Source organism: Pseudophryne corroboree, unplaced genomic scaffold (assembly GCF_028390025.1).
Source record: "Pseudophryne corroboree isolate aPseCor3 unplaced genomic scaffold, aPseCor3.hap2 scaffold_2098, whole genome shotgun sequence".
NCBI classification, from domain to species: Eukaryota; Metazoa; Chordata; class Amphibia; order Anura; family Myobatrachidae; genus Pseudophryne; species Pseudophryne corroboree.
Window position 1 is genome coordinate 15,814 of NW_026968742.1, and position 20,928 is coordinate 36,741.

General features: G+C 45.9%; 1 protein-coding gene across 1 annotated transcript in view; it reads right to left on the reverse strand.

Annotated features, from left to right (window-relative positions):
* Positions 1-10,664: 10,664 nt before the first annotated feature.
* Positions 10,665-20,928, reverse strand: part of LOC135006179 (oocyte zinc finger protein XlCOF8.4-like) — a 39,748-nt gene continuing 29,484 nt past the window's right edge. Inside the window, exon 7 of the mRNA XM_063951996.1 lies at positions 10,665-12,898. Coding sequence (XP_063808066.1) covers positions 12,018-12,898 — 881 coding nt within the window. The 3' untranslated portion in view covers positions 10,665-12,017. The remainder of the gene's footprint in view (positions 12,899-20,928) is intronic.

The following is a 20,928-nucleotide window of genomic DNA, read 5'->3' on the forward strand; positions in this document are numbered from 1 at the left end:
CCATGGGGGGGATGTATGACAGGGCCCATGGGGGGGATGTAGCGATAGGGGCCCATGGGGGGAATGTAGCGACAGGGGCCCATGGGGGGAATGTAGTGACAGGGGCCCATGCGGGGAATGTAGTGCCAGGGGCCCATGGGGGGAATGTAGTGACAGGGGCCCATGGGGGTATGTAGTGACAGGGGCCCATGGGGGGAATGTAGTGACAGGGGCCCATGCTCAGTGCTGCGGTCGGCCACCACAGAGGCTTGGCTAGCTATGAGAGAGTGTATGATGTATATAGTAAATACTGTCAGTACATACAGGATAATGTAGCAGAGTTATAGCAGCAATGCCGCACTACTTTCTTCTTTAAGACAAGACTGAAGAATACTGCGGCTGTGTCTTTAAGACAAGACTGAAGAATACTGTGACTGTGTCTTTAAGAGGAGACTGAAGAATACTGCTGCTGTTTCTTTAAGAGAAGTATATTACGGGGAAGCTGGCACCCCACCATGGGACTCAGGATAGACCGGCAGTACCGCCCAGTTAACTGTACAGCGTACCGGGGAGCTGGCGGGTATCAAAACAGCGAGGAATGGCTAGCCAACACAGGGAGCGGAGTCGGGACCAGGACACTTGGATGGACACAGATAAATCTGCTGGAGCTCAGAGCTGGGATGCTGTCTAGTAACAACAAAGCACTGGAAGAGAGTGCCTAAAGCTCAGCTTATTTTATAGGTAGTGAAGCCACGGGATTGGCTAACCACTTACCCCAGTGGTACAGAATAAACTGGTCTCCAACATGGCCGCCTCCTGTGCTGCAAACACACAGAAGCACTGCAGCCTACCTGATTCTCAATATTCTTGGTCTCCCAGAAGTCACAAAATCCTCACTGCTGACTGCCCCGCCCCCTCCCTGCTGCCACACTAGCACCACAGCAGCCATACCGACAGTGGCCGGACCCCGGACCTCGCGGTGGTGAGTTCCCGCGCCATGTCCCCTTGCGGTCGCACAGCAGCGCCAACATCCGCACCGGCAGTGGCCAGACCCCGGACTCAGCGGCAGTGAGTACTCACCTCATGGCACATAGCAACCAAACCGGGGTCTAGCTTTTATCCTCTAATACAGGCATTCCCAACCACGGTCCTCAAGGCACACTAACAGTCCTGGTTTTAGTGATATCCAGGCTTGAACACAGGTGACTTAATTTGTACCTCAGTTATTTTGATTTAACCATGTGTGCTGCAGCCTGGATATCACTAAAACCTGCATTGTTGGTGTGCCTTGAGGACTGTGGGAATGCCTGCCCTAATAGGTGCTAGATAAATGGTAAGTAAAATCTGAATGGTTGCTATGGGCAACATCTCTACTTCTAAAAAGCCGCACCTTAGTAAATATACCCCTTACTCATTACTCTGACAAGGTGAGACTACTTCTCTGGCATCCTCCCATGAAGGTGCCAGGTGCAGTGAAACGCGTAACGTGAGTCACACACTACACAGCTGCTGCATATATGAAATACACTTCCATTTTACCGCTAAGATCTCTAAGAAACCACTTCTTGCACCCCGGTATCTGTGGTGTACTGACACCATACCTGTGCAAACTGCAGAAGTCTGCCTCCCACCCTGGGGTCTCACAGGTGGAGGCCCGCATGGTCAGGTGGAGGGTATTTCTTCTAATTTGGAAATCGTACGTCTGGTTGCCCAGGCATGTAACGGTTTTGATTGAAACAGTTGATTGAAACTGTCTGGAATAAGCTTGTCCTTTTGCTTTGACCTGGGTCTGAAAGGACCGGAAAGCAGAGGATTTTGGTTTAGAAGTTGATGTTGGGAGCAGAAACGCTGATTTAGAGGCTGCTAAAATGGCCACTATTTTCCTCCAAATCCATTACAAACAGAATATATTCAGCAAAGGGAGGGATTCCAATGTCTTCTTGGATTCTGAATCCCTCTTCCAGGGCTGTAGCCACACTGCTCGGCCAGCTACTACTGAGGTAGCTGAAGCTTGGGAAGCTTGAAGGCCTGTATCTAAGGCTGCTTATTCCAACTAGGCAGCTGCTTGCCTTATATTTGTTATATAGGATAGCTGTTCTCTTGTGGCGTTCACTGAGAGACTGTCCTCTAAATGTGTCCACCCAGCCTGCAACAGCCTTGGCCACCCATGCTGAGGCCATAGCTGGTCTTGTTATTGCCCCTGTAAGGGAAAAAATGGTTTTAAGACAGGTTTCAACTTTTCTGTCTGTCAGGTCTTTCAAAGAAGACTTTTATGGTATAGGCCAGTGATGGGGAACCTTTGGCACTCCAGCTGTTGTTGAACTACACATTCCAGCATGCCTTGCTACAGTTTTGCTATTTGGCCATGCTAACACTGTAGTAGGGCATGCTGGGATGTGTAGTTCAACAACAGCTGGAGTGCCAAAGATTCCCCATCACTGGTATAGAAATGTAGAAGTGCGCACTAGACGTACCACATTAGCATCAACTGTGGGAGGTAGTTCCCATTAAGCACATTCTACCGGTGGAAGAGGGTAAAAAGAAGCCATTTTCTTTGGCAGTGTAAACCTCTTATTTGGTGTACCCCATGCTTCCTGCATGATTTCAGTAAGCTGATCTGATTGCGGGTATTCAGCTAAGACTGGAGTCTTAGACTTTGATGGTGGCTCCTGTTCTTCTATTGTCAATATGGACTTTACCACGTGAATCACTGCGGGCACATCCACTGAGACAATCTTCTTCACCTGAGGGGGACTCAGGGAGGGAGGAGTCAGCCTCATCTTCTGATGACATCTCACATCCTGAAAGCTGTGTAGACTGTGAGGACGGTGTCAGACGTCTACGTGCCTTCCCTTCCACAGACTTGTCATCCTGTAACATCTGCTGAAAGGCCGCAGAGGTCTGAGCCAAATCCTGGACTGAATGTGAGGACACATCTCCCCATGGAGGCTGTGGAGGAAACCCTGTAGCTGGAGGTATAGCAGGTGTAGCCAAGTGATCCGCTATACGCGTCAAAACCTGCGCAAAAGAAGCCACCCAAGGTGGTTGTTGTACTGGTGCTGGTTCTAGGCGAGAAGCAAGTTGGTCAGCTTGATTTAGTTTAGGAACATAACAATCCAAAGGTTTGAGAGGGACAGAAAAGAGATATAATACGTATATATAACAACATAGTATTAAAGTCAGACAGCAGAACTAAGCACAAGTCACAAACAATGCGATAAACTATACAACTGCAATGGGCACTTACTCAACTCCTCAGCACCACAGGGGTAGGTAGGAGTCAGAGCTGTATAACCTGGCCCTTAGGAATGGTATACAGGGAGGCTAAAGCCAGCGTTCCTTAAGACATGCTGTAACAAATTTCACCCAGAGTATATTGTCGCCCAGTGATCTGTATGTGACACCCATCACTGGTATAGAAATGTAGAAGTGCGCACTAGACGTGGGCAGGACGCATAATTATATACATGGGGCAGGACACATAATTATATACACGGGGCAGGATGCATAATTATATACATGGGGCAGGGCGCATAATTATATACACGGGGCAGGACACATAATTATATACACGGGGCAGGACGCATAATTATATACACGGGGCAGGACGCATAATTATATACACGGGGCAGGACACATAATTATATACACGGGGCAGGACACATAGTTATATACACGGGGCAGGACACATAATTATATACACGGGGCAGGGCGCATAATTATATACACGGGGAGGACACATAATTATATACACGGGGCAGGACACATAATTATATACACGGGGCAGGACGCATAATGATATACACGGGGCAGGACGCATAATGATATACACGGGGCAGGACACATAATTATATACACGGGGCAGGACACATAATTATATACACGGGGCAGGACACATAATTATATACACGGGGTAGGACGCATAATTATATACACGGGGCAGGACACATAATTATATACATGGGGCAGGACGCATAATTATATACACGGGGCAGGACACATAATTATATACACGGGGCAGGACACATAATTATATACACGGGGCAGGACACATAATTATATACACGGGGCAGGACGCATAATTATATACACGGGGCAGGACGCATAATTATATACACGGGGCAGGACACATAATTATATACACGGGGCAGGACACATAATTATATACACGGGGCAGGACACATAATTATATACACGGGGCAGGACACATAATTATATACACGGGGCAGGACACATAATTATATACACGGGGCAGGACACATAATTATATACACGGGGCAGGACACATAGTTATATACACGGGGCAGGACACATAGTTATATACACGGGGCAGGACACATAATTATATACACGGGGCAGGACGCATAATTATATACACGGGGCAGGTCACATAATTATATACACGGGGCAGGACACATAATTATATACACGGGGCAGGACACATAATTATATACACGGGGCAGGATGCATAGTTATATACACGGGGCAGGACGCATCATTATATACACGGGGCAGGACGCATAATTATATACACGGGGCAGGACACATAATTATATACACGGGGCAGGACACATCATTATATACACGGGCAGGACACATAATTATATACACGGGGCAGGACACATAATTATATACACGGGGCAGGACGCATAATTATATACACGGGCAGGACACTTAATGATATACACGGGGCAGGACGCATAATTATATACACGGGGCAGGGCACATAATTATATACACGGGCAGGACACATAATTATATACACGGGGCAGGGCACATAATTATATACACAGGGCAGGGCGCATAATTATATACACGGGGCAGGACACATAGTTATATACACGGGGCAGGACGCATAATTATATACACGGGGCAGGACACATAATTATATACACGGGGCAGGACACATAATTATATACACGGGGCAGGACACATAATTATATACACGGGGCAGGACACATAGTTATATACACGGGGCAGGACGCATAATTATATACACGGGGCAGGACGCATAGTTATATACACGGGGCAGGACGCATAATTATATACACGGGGCAGGACGCATAATTATATACACGGGGCAGGACGCATAATTATATACACGGGGCAGGACGCATAATTACATACACGGGGCAGGACACATAATTATATACACGGGGCAGGACGCATAATTGTATACACGGGGCAGGATGCATAATTGTATACACGGGGCAGGACGCATAATTGTATACATGGGGCAGGACGCATAATTGTATACACGGGGCAGGACGCATAATTGTATACACGGGGCAGGACGCATAATTGTATACATGGGGCAGGACGCATAATTATATACACGGGGCAGGACGCATAATTATATACACGGGGCAGGGCGCATAATTATATACACGGGGCAGGACGCATAATTATATACACGGGGCAGGGCGCATAATTATATACACGGGGCAGGACACATAATTATATACACGGGGCAGGACACATAATTATATACACGGGGCAGGACGCATAATTATATACGGCATATAGGCCGGCCGTCACACACAGGGCAGATATATATATATATATATATATATATATATATATAGTCCATGTATTCCGGCTCTCTATTAAAAAAGAATTCCTGCACCGGGTGCCTTCGTAAAACAACCACTAGACGTGGCACTCCTGGAGTCTTGTGAAATAAATCTCGTCAGCAGGCAGTTAGATGAAACAACGTTTCAATGCCAATTTTTATTTAGGCATTTTCCTCAGGTTACAAACATATACAAAAAACGTCTTACCTATAAAGGCTACTGATCACTCTGTGCTCCTGCCGCGTGTGGCGTGCGGGACACCGCCCGCTCCGTCCGGCGCGGCTGCAGTGACGTCACCCTATGTCACTTCCCATGTGTGCATACCATCACCATAGTTACGTACACAGAACAAACAGGTTGCCTAGGATCGACCACGTACCGGCCTCTATTAGAGGCGGCGACGGGGGTGGCAACCTCTTGAGATTAGAAGCACGCTGGATCTATCGGCTGGGTACCATCCATCCAAAAGGACTTAATGAGTCCCAGGGCTTTAATTGTTTTTTATAAACTACATAGTCATCTTAGCTTCCGTTCTTATATATAAGTTGACACTATAGGCAGTCACCATTGTTCTCTCATACATTTACCTGTTTTTGTCATTTTGATTGACATCCCTTGACTAGGTGTTTCTGCACACTAGTTTTATTAGCAGCATTCAGGGAGTATATATTAACACTAAAATACAAATGAAATATTTCTCTCTTTTTGGATAATATGGAGCTATAGGTAACAGTATGAGCATATAGGCCCCCATATATATGATCAGCAATATAGATCGTAGTAATGTTGTTTGGATCTTATGATACACAGTACAGTTTTTAAGTATATGGCAGTGACAGCACTTTGTCCTGTTTTTTTGCTAATATGTTGCACTGTGCACAGTTTGTTTCTAGGCCAAATATTACAATGGACTCCGGGTGTTCATCTGCCTTATATACTGACATAGTATATCTATGGACATACATTGAGCACGATTTAAATATGGTATTTGTAATAAGCGGCTGAAGCCGTTAGCGCTGCATCCTGTCCCTAGGCAACCTGTTTGTTCTGTGTACGTAACTATGGTGATGGTATGCACATATGGGAAGTGACGTAGGGTGACGTCACTGCAGCCGCGCCGGACGGAGCGGGTGGTGTCCCGCACGCCACACGCGGCAGGAGCACAGGGTGATTAGTAGCCTTTATAGGGAAGACGTTTTTTGTATATGTTTGTAACCTGGGGAAAATGCCTAAATAAAAATTGCCATTGAAACGTTGTTTCATCAAACTGCCTGCTGACGAGATTTATTTCACAAGACTCCAGGAGTCTAGTGGTTGTGTGTATATATATATATATATATATATATATATAAACAAACAATGGAGCACTTACCAGTCTTTTCTTAATTAAGTATCAACAGGAGTTTATTAACCAGACAGCACAGCATGACTGTTCACTGCAGTCCAGCATAAATTCCCAGGTCCTCAAACGTTTTCGGTCATACACAGACCGTCATCAGGAGACACAAATTTCAATAGAAAGCTGTCCCATCATAATCTCCTTGTAGTTTACAATGTGTAAGCCTGATTGATATACAATATAATAATACAATGCCTTTACTGAGTTCTCATAAAGAATGGACATAATAATACAATAAATGCACAGAAAGATAAAGGTTTATTGTAAATCCAAGAACATTTTTATATATAAGTAAAAAGAAGGTAAACAAGTAAATCAGTGACATTGAGAAACGTATCAGACAGTGATATTTATGATTCATATATCGGATAATTAGGTTACTGTGTTAATCACATATTAAATCTTGAATTCATTACATGTTATACGAAAAATGTAATCTACAACATTGAATGTATCTGTGGCCTATCATATATAGGCAGGACATTGAGACCCCTTCTTAGAAACATCAGAAATGGTTTGGACAGTCATGCATTATCTATCCATTTCTGAAAATGTCATGATTGCTCCCCTACAGCCATTAAACATTTCATTGTTATTCAGTGGGTGAGGGGGCATTGGAAAAAAAGAAACATAGGTGCCCAATTGGCAAAGGCAGAAATGAAAAGAATATATGACTTAGGAACATTGAAACCAGGCGGTCTTACCACTGACTTCGAGGTGAAATGGTTTCGTTAAATCGATTATCTTTTGTTATCAGCATTCCCCTTTTCTAATACTGTGCGTGTGTACTATCTCAAAGTGGTGAAGGGAGATTGATGTTTATGCTATGAACATACACTTTTGAGTTATATTTACCTATGCCGTATTTGCAATATTAATAAAATGTGTTATTTTGTTTTGTTATCATTGAAACAGCCAAATTTGTTATCCACGCGTCACTATGGCAAAGGGACGCGATCTAAAGGAAACGGTCCCCGCACAAAGAGTCATGGGACTTGTAGTTTCTGATGTATAGAGACTTGCGCGCTGGGACCAATCAGAGCCTAGCAGGAGGTTTTTAAATACCTCCGGATGTACACGGACTCATTCACCTTCTAAGGCATACCTTGAGAAAGACCCCGGCGAGGGTCGGAATGCATGGGTGCCGCTATTGGGGCACCGGACGATCGCTGAGGTGGACATGCCGGAAATACTTGGAGCTGCAGCCAGGGACCTTTTTCCTACTCACATGTTTTTAAGAACTGAGCGTTGCCAGTTCTTTACAACGAATTGGTAATTATCCATCCCGCGAGTCTGTTCAGGATTCCCCATCATTTAAATGTGTTTCATATGCTGCTACCATACGTGGGATATTTCTGGTGCATGCGCATTTGAGAACTAGTAAAACAGTTCTCCTAACACATTGGTAATTGCATTTATTATCCAGCTACATATGGATACATGTTTAGTGTTACATCTTGTATAAAATTCCATTTCATGTTTTTTAACATTATCCTTGTTGGGATTTTTTTAACATTGTGTCATGTATGTTATTTATTAAAACAGTATTATAATATGCACTTTCTGTTTTTTCTCTCAAATGGACATGTTATTTGACTGAGAGAAAAGATGACACCATCTTCCCAATCATTGGAATAAGTATCTTTGAGTTTGTTTATGCGCTGGTGGAACGGTTTCTCTACTCTTTGCACTTGAATCATTGGTGGAGGGCTGGAAAAACCTCTTTTTTGAGATATAGTATCATCAGATGCACAGTGCGCACAGATTCAGGTGCTTCTTTCATTTTGCATACAATAAGAGAAGTCTATTGGGCAGAGGTCAGACCAGTGTCACATGACCTCCCCTTTGCATCTGCTGCCCTTTGTGTGCCCTTTGGACAGTGGACAAGGGGATGAGAGTACACTGGGTTTCCTTTGCATCTGCTGCCCTTTGTGTGCCCTTTGGACAGTGGACAAGGGGATGAGAGTACACTGGGTTTCCTTTGCATCTGCTGCCCTTTGTGTGCCCTTTGGACAGTGGACAAGGGGATGAGAGTACACTGGGTTTCCTTTGCATCTGCTGCCCTTTGTGTGCCCTTTGGACAGTGGACAAGGGGATGAGAGTACACTGGGTTTCCTTTGCATCTGCTGCCCTTTGTGTGCCCTTTGGACAGTGGACAAGGGGATGAGAGTACACTGGGTTAGGCCAGAGATGAGAGATCTGTTGTACTGAAACCCTCACCTTAGCCGGGGAGTGAGGGGGGCACCACACAATGGGGAGGCGGTCGGTAGAGTTAAAACAGTCAAAATTCCAACAGGGTCAAAAGGTCAACGGAGTCGACATGTTTTTATGGTTTTTTCATGCTTTTACTTTTTTCCATTCACTATACACGTCACAAACTATTTCCTTTAGTAACCTTGTGGCGAGCAAAGGGAACTACTGAAAGAAAAACATATTGTTAGTAAGAGAAATAATACTTCTCAAGCCGGGGGAAGAGAAATGCTGATGCACACTCTAAGCACTAAGAACACTTATTAGCACACATTTAAGCAAATATGCGGGTACATGCACCGCGACCAGGTGATTTCATCACATGGGTCCCTAACATCTCTAATACTATCACATTATATACATTTATATAGGTCTTATCTTCAAATAAAGCCCTTATTAATGTGTGGTCAGCAATGTAGGAACCTGCGCTAATTAAAACACATGAAGGTAGATGGGAGGGGTGCCAATACCAAAGTGAAGGAACCTTACATTCAAGTGTACAATATATACACAAATATAGAGGAAAAAAAGGGAGGGACTGGACTTATCAAGCTGTCAGTGCCGGGACATGGTCCTGGGCACAAGGACCATAGGTACCCACATTGGTTGTGGTTGGACGCACGTTTCGCCGCAAGAAGGCTTGTTCACCAAGGTAAGTGTGAGAGGGCCTAGTGCTCCTATTTATACCACATGAGGCATATGTTCAGTTAATTGGGAGGGCTGTTTGGGGAGGAGCCAAAAGTTCAGCCCATCGGAGATTCAAAATTCCTGAACCAGTAAGGAGTAGCTTGTGCATTGCCATAGTGACAGGGGGAGTGGTTAATGGACCTAAGATGGCAGCTGAAAAATGCCCTCCCCCACCCCATCCACACAATGAGAGAAGGTGATCTTACAGAACAGGAAACAGGTAAACAACAAAAACATAAAACTGCAGGTATAAGATGTAATGTAACACACGTAATAGATGGTCACATAGAACCGGGATCAGGATACGATGTATATGGAGAGGTCAGACAGAAAGCTTCCCCCATGCAGACACATTTCCCCTTCTGTATATGTAATGTATGGTGTAACTAGATCTGACTCCTGTCATTCTCACCAGTAATAATGTTACTTATACATTTCCCCTTCAGTATATGTAACGTATGGTGTAACTAGATCTGACTCCTGTCATTCTCACCAGTAATAATGTTACTTATAGATTTCTCCTTCTGTATATGTAACGTATGGTGTAACTAGATCCGACTCCTGTCATTCTCACCAGTAATAATGTTACTTATACATTTCCCCTTCTGTATATGTAACATATGGTGTAACTAGATCTGACTCCTGTCATTCTCACCAGTAATAATGTTACTTATACATTTCCCCTTCTGTATATGTAATGTATGGTGTAACTAGATCTGACTCCTGTCATTCTCACCAGTAATAATGTTACTTATACATTTCCCCTTCTGTATATGTAACATATGGTGTAACTAGATCTGACTCCTGTCATTCTCACCAGTAATAATGTTACTTATACATTTCCCCTTCTGTATATGTAACGTATGGTGTAACTAGATCTGACTCCTGTCATTCTCACCAGTAATAATGTTACTTATACATTTCCCCTTTTGTATATGTAACATATGGTGTAACTAGATCTGACTCCTGTCATTCTCCTCAGTAATAATGTTACTTATACAGCACTTTCCTCCCAATAGCACTCACAGAACTTTACATTCACATTTACACAGAGTAAAATATACACAATTAGTAGAACAGAATAAAGGACTCAGCATGTGGGATGTATTATGTAGGCAGTGAAGGAACATTAATGAAACGCGTGAGTTACAGTCATCAGTCTGTTTGTGGTCTCCAGAGTGGAGGTCTTTTGGACTGTGTGAGGTAGCAGGTTCCATGATCAGGGCTACAATGCTAATAGATCATCCTCAAATGAATTACTGGAGATTCATGGTACTGCTGGTAACAGTCCTTCATGTGCAGATGGAAGCAAGCAGGGCAGTAAGGAGGCAGAAGCTGCTTCTGGTACCATGGACCCTGGTCATGTAGGGCTGGGAGAGTCAGTAAGATTATGTAATAGAGTCACCATCTTACAGGCAGCCGGTAAAGGGAGCAGAGAATGGGTGTTATGTGGCAGGAACTGGCTGGTTAGGTAACAGCCTGGCTGCTGCATTCTGTACAAGCTACAAGCGGTGCAATTCTTTTGCTGGGAGACCCAGGTAGAGGACATTGCCTTAGTCAATGCGTGATGATACAAGTGCATGTATGACTGTAGGTAGGGCTTCTGAGAGAATCAGGTGCTTGATTTTGGATATGGTCCACTGATGAAAGAACAAGGATTCGAATGTGGCCGATACCTGATGTTGTGTCAGACACAACCCAAAACTCCGCACATGATCAGCATTTTGTAACTCTGAACCCACATGCATAAGTTCAGTTGATTGGCAACGCTGTAGTCTTGTTGGTGACCTTCTACCATAAAAACCTCTGTTTATCCAGGACTGAGTCACAGACAACTGGCATCACCCACACCTGGAGCTCAGCTAGACAGCCACTTAGGATTGGTATTGGGTTTCCGAGTACACAGAGCAAAAGACAGGTCATCTACATAGCAGTGGTAGACCAGGGCATGACGTCTAATTGTTTCACCCAGTGGCCGCAGGTATATTGCAAAAAGCATAGGAGAAAGGACAGGACCTTGAGGAACATTGCATGGTAATGGTGATGAGATTAAAAAGGTTCCTCACTTGTGTGATGTCTATTGTGTGCAACAGAGCTGATTATGACACTCAGAGCATGGAAATGCTTTTTCACCTATGACTTCTCCGATGTCTAACCAGATCTGATAGCTGTGTAAAACATTTCCCACACTCAGAACATGAAAATGGTTTCTCACCTGTGTGACTTCTCTGATGTATAACAAGTTCTGGTTTACGTCCAAAACATTTCCCACACTCAGAACATGAAAATGGTTTCTCACCTGTGTGACTTCGCTGATGTACAGAGAGATATGATTTATGTGCAAAACATTTCCCACACTCAGAACATGGAAATGGCCTCTCACCTGTGTGACTTCTCTGATGTTTAACAAGATCTGATTTATGTGCAAAACATTTCGCACACTCAGAACATGGAAATGGTTTCTCACCTGTGTGACATCGCTGATGTTTAACAAGATTTGATTTCAATGTAAACCATTTCGCACACTCAGAACATGGAAATGGTTTCTCACCTGTGTGACATCGCTGATGTTTAACAAGATTTGATTTCAGTGTAAAACATTTCCCACACTCAGAACATGGAAATGGCTTCTCACCTGTGTGACTTCGCTGATGTATAACAAGAGCTGATTTATGTGCAAAACATTTCCCACACTCAGAACATGGAAATGGCCTCTCACCTGCCTTAGCTGGCTGATGGGTAATAAGCTTTGTGTTCTGTGTAAAACTTTTGGCATCTATAGAACAGGGAAACACTGTATCTACTGTCAGAGCTGTAACAGATGCACCAATATCAGAGTGATCAGGAGAACATTTCCCAGGACCAGAGGGATCAGCTAATAGAGCTGGATGTAGAATTGGGGTAATGGGGTTAGCTCCTGGAGAATCCTGTCTACTGTCATTATCTTTTATTTCACAATCCGGGGATAACATTAGATGTCCTTCTGAGATGTTCCTGCTTGTGTGTCCATCTGCTGGAAGTAAAAAACATTATGCACATATGAATTTTCATGAAGCAAATTAAAATAGGATTTTAATACCTACCGGTAAATCCTTTTCTCTTAGTCCGTAAAGGATGCTGGGGACTCCATAAGGACCATGGGGTATAGACGGGATCCGCAGGAGACATGGGCACACTATAAGACTTTAAAAGGGGTGTTAACTGGATCCTCCCTCTATGCCCCTCCTCCAGACTCCAGTTAGAGAACTGTGCCCAGGGTGACGGACATTTCGAGGAAAGAATTTATTGTGTAAACACGGTGTCATACCAGCTCACACCTCGAACATACCGCAGAACGTGGCATTCAAGAGAATACCAGCCAACGGCATGAAAAATACTCAGCCACATGCTGAGAAAATATGCAACACAACCAGTGTGTCAACACAGACAATAAGCATGGCATGAACAACTTCAGCAACAGTCTGACAGAAAAGAAACATCCCAAGAGTGTAACCATAACCAATAACTGCAGACACAGTACACACTGGGATGGGCGCCCAGCATCCTCTACGGACTAAGGCCCTCATTCCGAGTTGATCGGTCGCAATGCGAATGTAGCAGAGTTACACACGCTAAGCCGCCGCCTACTGGGAGTGTATCTTAGCTTCTTAAAATTGCGACCGATGTATTCGCAATATTGCGATCACAAACCTCGTAGCAGTTTTAGAGTAGCTTCAGACTTACTCTGCCTGTGCGATCAGTTCAGTGCTTGTCGTTCCTGGTTGACGTCACAAACACACCCAGCGTTCGCCCAGGCACTCCCACCGTTTCTCCGACCACTCCTGCGTTTTTTCCGGAAACGGTAGCGTTTTCAGCCACACGCCCCTAAAACGCTGTGTTGCCGCCCAGTAACACCCATTTCCTGTCAATCACATTACGATCGCCGGAGCGAAGAAAAAGCCGTGAGTAAACTTACTTTCTTCATAGCAAAGTTACTTGGCGCAGTCGCAGTGCGAACATTGCGCATGCGTACTAAGCGGATTTTCACTGCGATGCGATGAAAAACACAGAGCGAACAACTCGGAATGAGGGCCTAAGAGAAAAGGATTTACCGGTAGGTATTAAAATCCTATTTTCTCATACGTCCTAGAGGATGCTAGGGACTCCGTAAAGACCATGGGGTTTATACCAAAACTCCAGACCGGGCGGGAGAGTGCGGACAACTCTGCAACACTGATTGAGCAAACATGAGGTCCCCATCAGCCAGGGTATCAAACTTGTAGAGCTTAGCAAAAGTGTTTGAACCCGACCAAATAGCCGCTCGGCAAAGTTGAACCGCCGAGAACCATCGGGCATCCGCCCAAGAAGAGCCCATCTTCCTAGCAGAATGGGTCTCCACCGACTTCGGCAAGGGCAATCCAGCTGTAAAACGAGCACGCCGAATCGTATCACAGATCCAGCGTTTTACAGACTGCATAGACGCAGGCGCCCCAATCATGTTGGGAACATACCGGACAAACGGAACCTCTGTTTCCCCATTCTGAGCAAAATTGCCGACATAAATATTCAAAGCCCTGACTACATTGAGAGACTATAAATCAGCCAATATTTAAATAACCACAGGCATCAAAATATGCTGGTTTCTGCAAAACACAGAAGCCACCTTTTGGCAGAACTATTATCCGAGTTCTCAATTCCGCTCAATCCACATGGAAGATCAAACAGGGGCTCTTGTGAGACAAAGCCGCTACTTCCGACACCCGCCTTGCGGATGCCAAAGCCAATAACATGACCACTCTTCAAGAGAGAAATTTTAACACAACCATTCAAAAGGTCCAATCAATGTGACCCAAGAAAACGCAACACCACGTCAAGGTCCCACGGTGCCAACGGGGGCACAAATGGAGGTTGGATGTACAGTACTCCTTTCACGAAAGTCTGAACTTCTGGAAAGGTGGTCAATTCTTTTTTTTTTTAAAGAAAATTTATAAGGCAAAAACTGCACTGAAATGGAGCCCAACTTTAGGCCTAAATCAACACCTGCTTGCCCGTTACTTCTTTTCTAGCCTGAAGAAGTGTGGAAATGACTTCACTGGGAATACCCTTTCGGGCTAACGCAGCCACGGTAAGTCTTGAAATACGCCCGGATCTTGGTGTAACAGTTCCTCAAGTAGAGGAAGAGGCCCGGTATCTTCTATGAGTAAATCTTGAAGAACTGGATACCAAGCCCTCCTTGGCTAGACCGGAACAATGAGGATCGCCTGAACATTTGTTCTTCTTACGTTTAACACCTTCAGAAGAGTGAAAGCGGAGGGGACACATAGACCGACTAAAAACACCCGAGGTGTCACACGGGCGTCCACTGCTATAGCTTGAGTGTCCCTTGACCTAGAGGCGAGACGCCAACCTGTCCAATTGAGGCACTCCTCAAAGACTTGTCACTTCTGTGAAAACTTCTCGATGACAACTGTATTTCTCCTGGATGGAGATCGCATCAGCAGAGGAAATCTATTTCTCCGTCGTTTACATCCGTAACGAAGACTGCTAATATAGCGTTTACCAGTCTTTCCACCCAGCAGAAAACTTTTGCGGCTTCTGCCATTGCCACTTTGCTCCTTATTCCGCCCTAGCGGCTTACTTACGCCACTGCTGTCAAGTCGTTCGACAGAATGAACACGGGCAGATCACGAAGCATATGTTCATTGAAAATAGCTCTTAATTCAAGGAAGCTTATTGCAGACAAGCTTCCCAGCTTTACCTTTTCCTCTGGAAATACTTCCCTTGCAAGGACTGCTCCCCAGTATCGGAGATCTGCATGCATGGACACCAGGATCTCATCCTGGATTCCGAACCTTCGTCCCTCTAGGAGGTGAGAACTGAGCTGACACCACAGGAGCGATATCCTGGCCATTAGGATTATATTCCGGCGCCTGTGCAGGTGAGATCCGGACCACATTTCCAACTGGCCCCGTGAAAACCACTCTGGCATTTGACCTGCTCACCGAAAAGGCCTCTTAGGCCGCACCATCTTCTTCATCAATGGAACATATTGATGGTTTGTCACTGCAAATCTGATCCGACTCCGGATCCTCAGACCTCTTTCCACAGGAACACAGAACTTCAACCATTCAGTATCTACTCTGATACCCACCTCCGACATCTGCGTCGTTGGGAACAACAGCCATTCCCTGTGTTGAAGAACAGTCAGAGAGAAACAACGATTTTCACCACTTGTTTCTGTACCTCGTCTTAAACAGGAGAGCGTCTCAGTACAGATTACCAATGGGTGCGCTTCAGCACCGTTATAATTTTAGCGCTGTAATTCTAGATACATATGTAAATATCACCAAATTGCTCCCCAATACTTGTAAGGAGAGTGGAGGTCCGGGCCAGCGTCTCTGCAGCGGCTGTGAAGAGAGAAAATGGCGCTGGTGAGCTGTGCGGCTAAGCCCCGCCCCTTCCCGGCGCACTGTAGTCCCGCTTACATTTTAAATTCTATATACTGGTGGGGGTATCGTATACGGGGCCCGGGCACTGAATATGCCTCTTTTGCCAGTGAAAAGATCCTCAGTAACTTGATGCTCAGGGCGCTCCCCCCCAGCGCCCTGTGAGTGCCGTTGGTGTGTGGGAGCATGGAGCGCAGCGCTACCGCTGTACCTCCGTTACTGAAGTCTTCTGTTCTTCTAATACTCACCTGGCTTCTTTCTTCTGGCTTCTGTGAGGGGGTGACGGCGCGGCTCCGGTAACAAGCAGCTAGGCGAACCAAGTGATCGAACCCTCTGGAGCTAATGGTGTCCAGTAGCCTAAGAAGCAGAGCCCTTAACTCAGAAGAAGTAGGTCTGCTTCTCTCCCCTAAGTCCCACGCTGCAGGGAGCCTGTAGCCAGCAGCCTCCCTGAAAATAAAAAACCCAACATAAAGTATTTTCAGAGAAACTCAGTAGAGCTCCCCTGTGTGTGACCAGTCTCTCCTGGGCACAGAATCTAACTGGAGTATGGAGGAGGGGCATAGAGGGAGGAGCCAGTTCACACCCACTCAAAGTCTTATAGTGTGCCCATGTCTCCTGCGGATCCCGCCTATACCCCATGGTCCTTACGGAGTCCCCAGCATCCTCTAGAACGTATGAGAAATATTGTATAATTTATGTTAAAAAATGGCAAATTACTATAACTTAGTAGAGAAGACCCAGGATGTTACATGGTAAATTATATAATACTGTAACTGACATTAACCAGCACTATAGTTCTGGCATTGGTTTTATGTTTAATTAAAAATACTAGGAAGCTTGGACTGGAGTATAATACACACTCAAAGAGTGTGGGGAGTAGACAGGTCAGGTCTCTGGGCTGGTAACACACAGTGACATGATGTGAGGGGGGAGTGCAGGAGTATAATAGGGGCTGATGGCTCCTGATGTATGAGATACACCAGAGAGTGTGGGGAGGAGACTGGTCAGATCTCTGGGCTGGTAACACACAGTGACATGATGTGAGGAGAGCAGGAGTATAATAGGGGCTGATGGCTCCTGATGTATGAGATACACCAGAGAGTGTGGGGAGGAAACTGGTCAGATCTCTGGGCTGGTAACACACAGTGACATGATGTGAGGGGGGGAGCAGGAGTATAATAGGGGCTGATGTCTCCTGATGTATGAGATACACCAGAGAGTGTGGGGAGGAGACTGGTCAGATCTCTGGGCTGGTAACACACAGTGACATGATGTGAGGGGTAGAGCAGGAGTATAATAGGGGCTGATGTCTCCTGATGTATGAGATACACCAGAGAGTGTGTGGAGGAGACTGGTCAGATCTCTGGGCTGGTGACAGACAGTGACATGATGTGAGGGGGGGGAGCAGGAGTATAATAGGGGCTGATGTCTCCTGATGTATGAGATACACCAGAGAGTGTAGGGAGGAGACTGGTCAGATCTCAGGGCTGGTAACACACAGTGACATGATGTGAGGGGGAGAGCAGGAGTATAATAGGGGCTGATGCCTCCTGATGTATGAGATACACCAGAGAGTGTGGGGAGGAGACTGGTCAGATCTCTGGGCTGGTAACACACAGTGACATGATGTGAGGAGAGCAGGAGTATAATAGGGGCTGATGGCTCCTGATGTATGAGATACACCAGAGAGTGTGGGGAGGAAACTGGTCAGATCTCTGGGCTGGTAACACACAGTGACATGATGTGAGGGGGGGAGCAGGAGTATAATAGGGGCTGATGTCTCCTGATGTATGAGATACACCAGAGAGTGTGGGGAGGAGACTGGTCAGATCTCTGGGCTGGTAACACACAGTGACATGATGTGAGGGGTAGAGCAGGAGTATAATAGGGGCTGATGTCTCCTGATGTATGAGATACACCAGAGAGTGTGTGGAGGAGACTGGTCAGATCTCTGGGCTGGTGACAGACAGTGACATGATGTGAGGGGGGGGAGCAGGAGTATAATAGGGGCTGATGTCTCCTGATGTATGAGATACACCAGAGAGTGTAGGGAGGAGACTGGTCAGATCTCAGGGCTGGTAACACACAGTGACATGATGTGAGGGGGAGAGCAGGAGTATAATAGGGGCTGATGCCTCCTGATGTATGAGATACACCAGAGAGTGTGGGGAGGAGACTGGTCAGATCTCTGGGCTGGTAACACACAGTGACATGATGTGAGGGGGAGAGCAGGAGTATAATAGCGGCTGATGGCTCCTGATGTAAGAGATAAACCAGAAAGTGTGGAGAGGAGACTGGTCAGATCTCTGGACTGGTAACATACAGTGACATGATGTGAGGGGGAGAGCAGGAGTATAATAGGGGCTGATGGCTCCTGATGTATGAGATACACCAGAGAGTGTGGGGAGGAGACTGGTCAGATCTCTGGGCTGGTAACACACAGTGACATGATGTGAGAGGAGAGCAGGAATATAATAGGGGCTGATGTCTCCTGATGTATGAGATACACCAGAGAGTGTGGGGAGGAGACTGGTTAGATCTCTGGGCTGGTAACACACAGTGACATGATGTGAGGGGAGAGCAGGAGTATAATAGGGGCTGATGGCTTCTGATGTATGAGATACACCAGAGAGTGTGGGGAGGAGACTGGTCAGATCTCTGGGCTGGTAACACAGTGACATGATGTGAGGGAGAGAGCAGGAGTATAATAGGGGTTGATGTCTCCTGATGTATGAGATACACCAGAGAGTGTGGGGAGGAGACTGGTCAGATCTCTGGGCTGGTAACACACAGGGACATGATGTGAGGGGTAGAGCAGGAGTATAATAGGGGCTGATGTCTCCTGATGTATGAGATACACCAGAGAGTGTGTGGAGGAGACTGGTCAGATCTCTGGGCTGGTGACAGACAGTGACATGATGTGAGGGGGGAGCAGGAGTATAATAGGGGCTGATGTCTCCTGATGTATGAGATACACCAGAGAGTGTGGGGAGGAGACTGGTCAGATCTCTGGGCTGGTAACACACAGTGACATGATGTGAGGGGGAGAGCAGGAGTATAATAGGGGCTGATGCCTCCTGATGTATGAGATACACCAGAGAGTGTGGGGAGGAGACTGGTCAGATCTCTGGGCTGGTAACACACAGTGACATGATGTGAGGGGGAGAGCAGGAGTATAATAGCGGCTGATGGCTCCTGATGTAAGAGATAATAAGAATTTACTTACCGATAATTCTATTTCTCGTAGTCCGTAGTGGATGCTGGGACTTCCTTAAGGACCATGGGGAATAGCGGCTCCGCAGGAGACTGGGCACAAAGTAAAAGCTTTAGGACTAGCTGGTGTGCACTGGCTCCTCCCCCTATGACCCTCCTCCAAGCCTCAGTTAGGATACTGTGCCCGGACGAGCGTACATAATAAGGAAGGATCTTGAATCCCGGGTAAGACTCATACCAGCCACACCAATCACACCGTACAACTTGTGATCTGAACCCAGTTAACAGTATGATAAACTTAGGAGCCTCTAAAAAGATGGCTCACAACCATAAACAACCCAATTTTTTTGTAACAATAACTATATACAAGTATTGCAGACAATCCGCACTTGGGACGGGCGCCCAGCATCCACTACGGACTACGAGAAATACAATTATCGGTAAGTAAATTCTTATTTTCTCTAACGTCCTAGTGGATGCTGGGACTTCCTTAAGGACCATGGGGATTATACCAAAGCTCCCAAACGGGCGGGAGAGTGCGGATGACTCTGCAGCACCGAATGAGAGAACTCCAGGTCCTCCTCAGCCAGGGTATCGAATTTGTAAAATTTAGCAAACGTGTTTGCCCCTGACCAAGTAGCTGCTCCGCAAAGTTGTAAAGCCGAGACCCCTCGGGCAGCCGCCCAAGATGCACCCACTTTCCTTGTGGAATGGGCTTTAACAGATTTTGGCTGTGGCAGGCCTGCCACAGAATGCGCAAGCTGAATTGTACTACAAATCCAACGAGCAATCGTCTGCTTAGAAGCAGGAGCACCCAGCTTGTTGGGTGCATACAGGATAAACAGCGAGTCAGATTTCCTGACTCCAGCCGTCCTAGAAACTTATATTTTCAGGGCCCTGACTACGTCCAGCAACTTGGAGTCCTCCAAGTCCCTAGTAGCCGCAGGTACCACAATAGGTTGGTTCATGTGAAACGCTGAAACCACCTTAGGGAGAAATTGAGGACGAGTCCTCAATTCTGCCCTGTCTGAATGAAAAATTAGGTAAGGGCTTTTATATGATAAAGCCGCCAATTCTGAGACACGCCTGGCAGAAGCCAGGGCTAACAGCATTACCACTTTCCATATGAGATATTTTAAGTCCACAGTGGTGAGTGGTTCAAACCAATGTGATTTTAGGAACCCCAAAACTACACTGAGATCCCAAGGTGCCACTGGTGGCACAAAAGGAGGCTGTATATGCAGTACCCCCTTGACAAACGTCTGAACTTCAGGCACTGAAGCCAGTTCTTTCTGGAAGAAGATCGACAGGGCCGAAATCTGAACCTTAATGGATCCCAATTTTAGGCCCATAGACAATCCTGCTTGCAGGAAATGTAGGAACCGACCCAGTTGAAATTCCT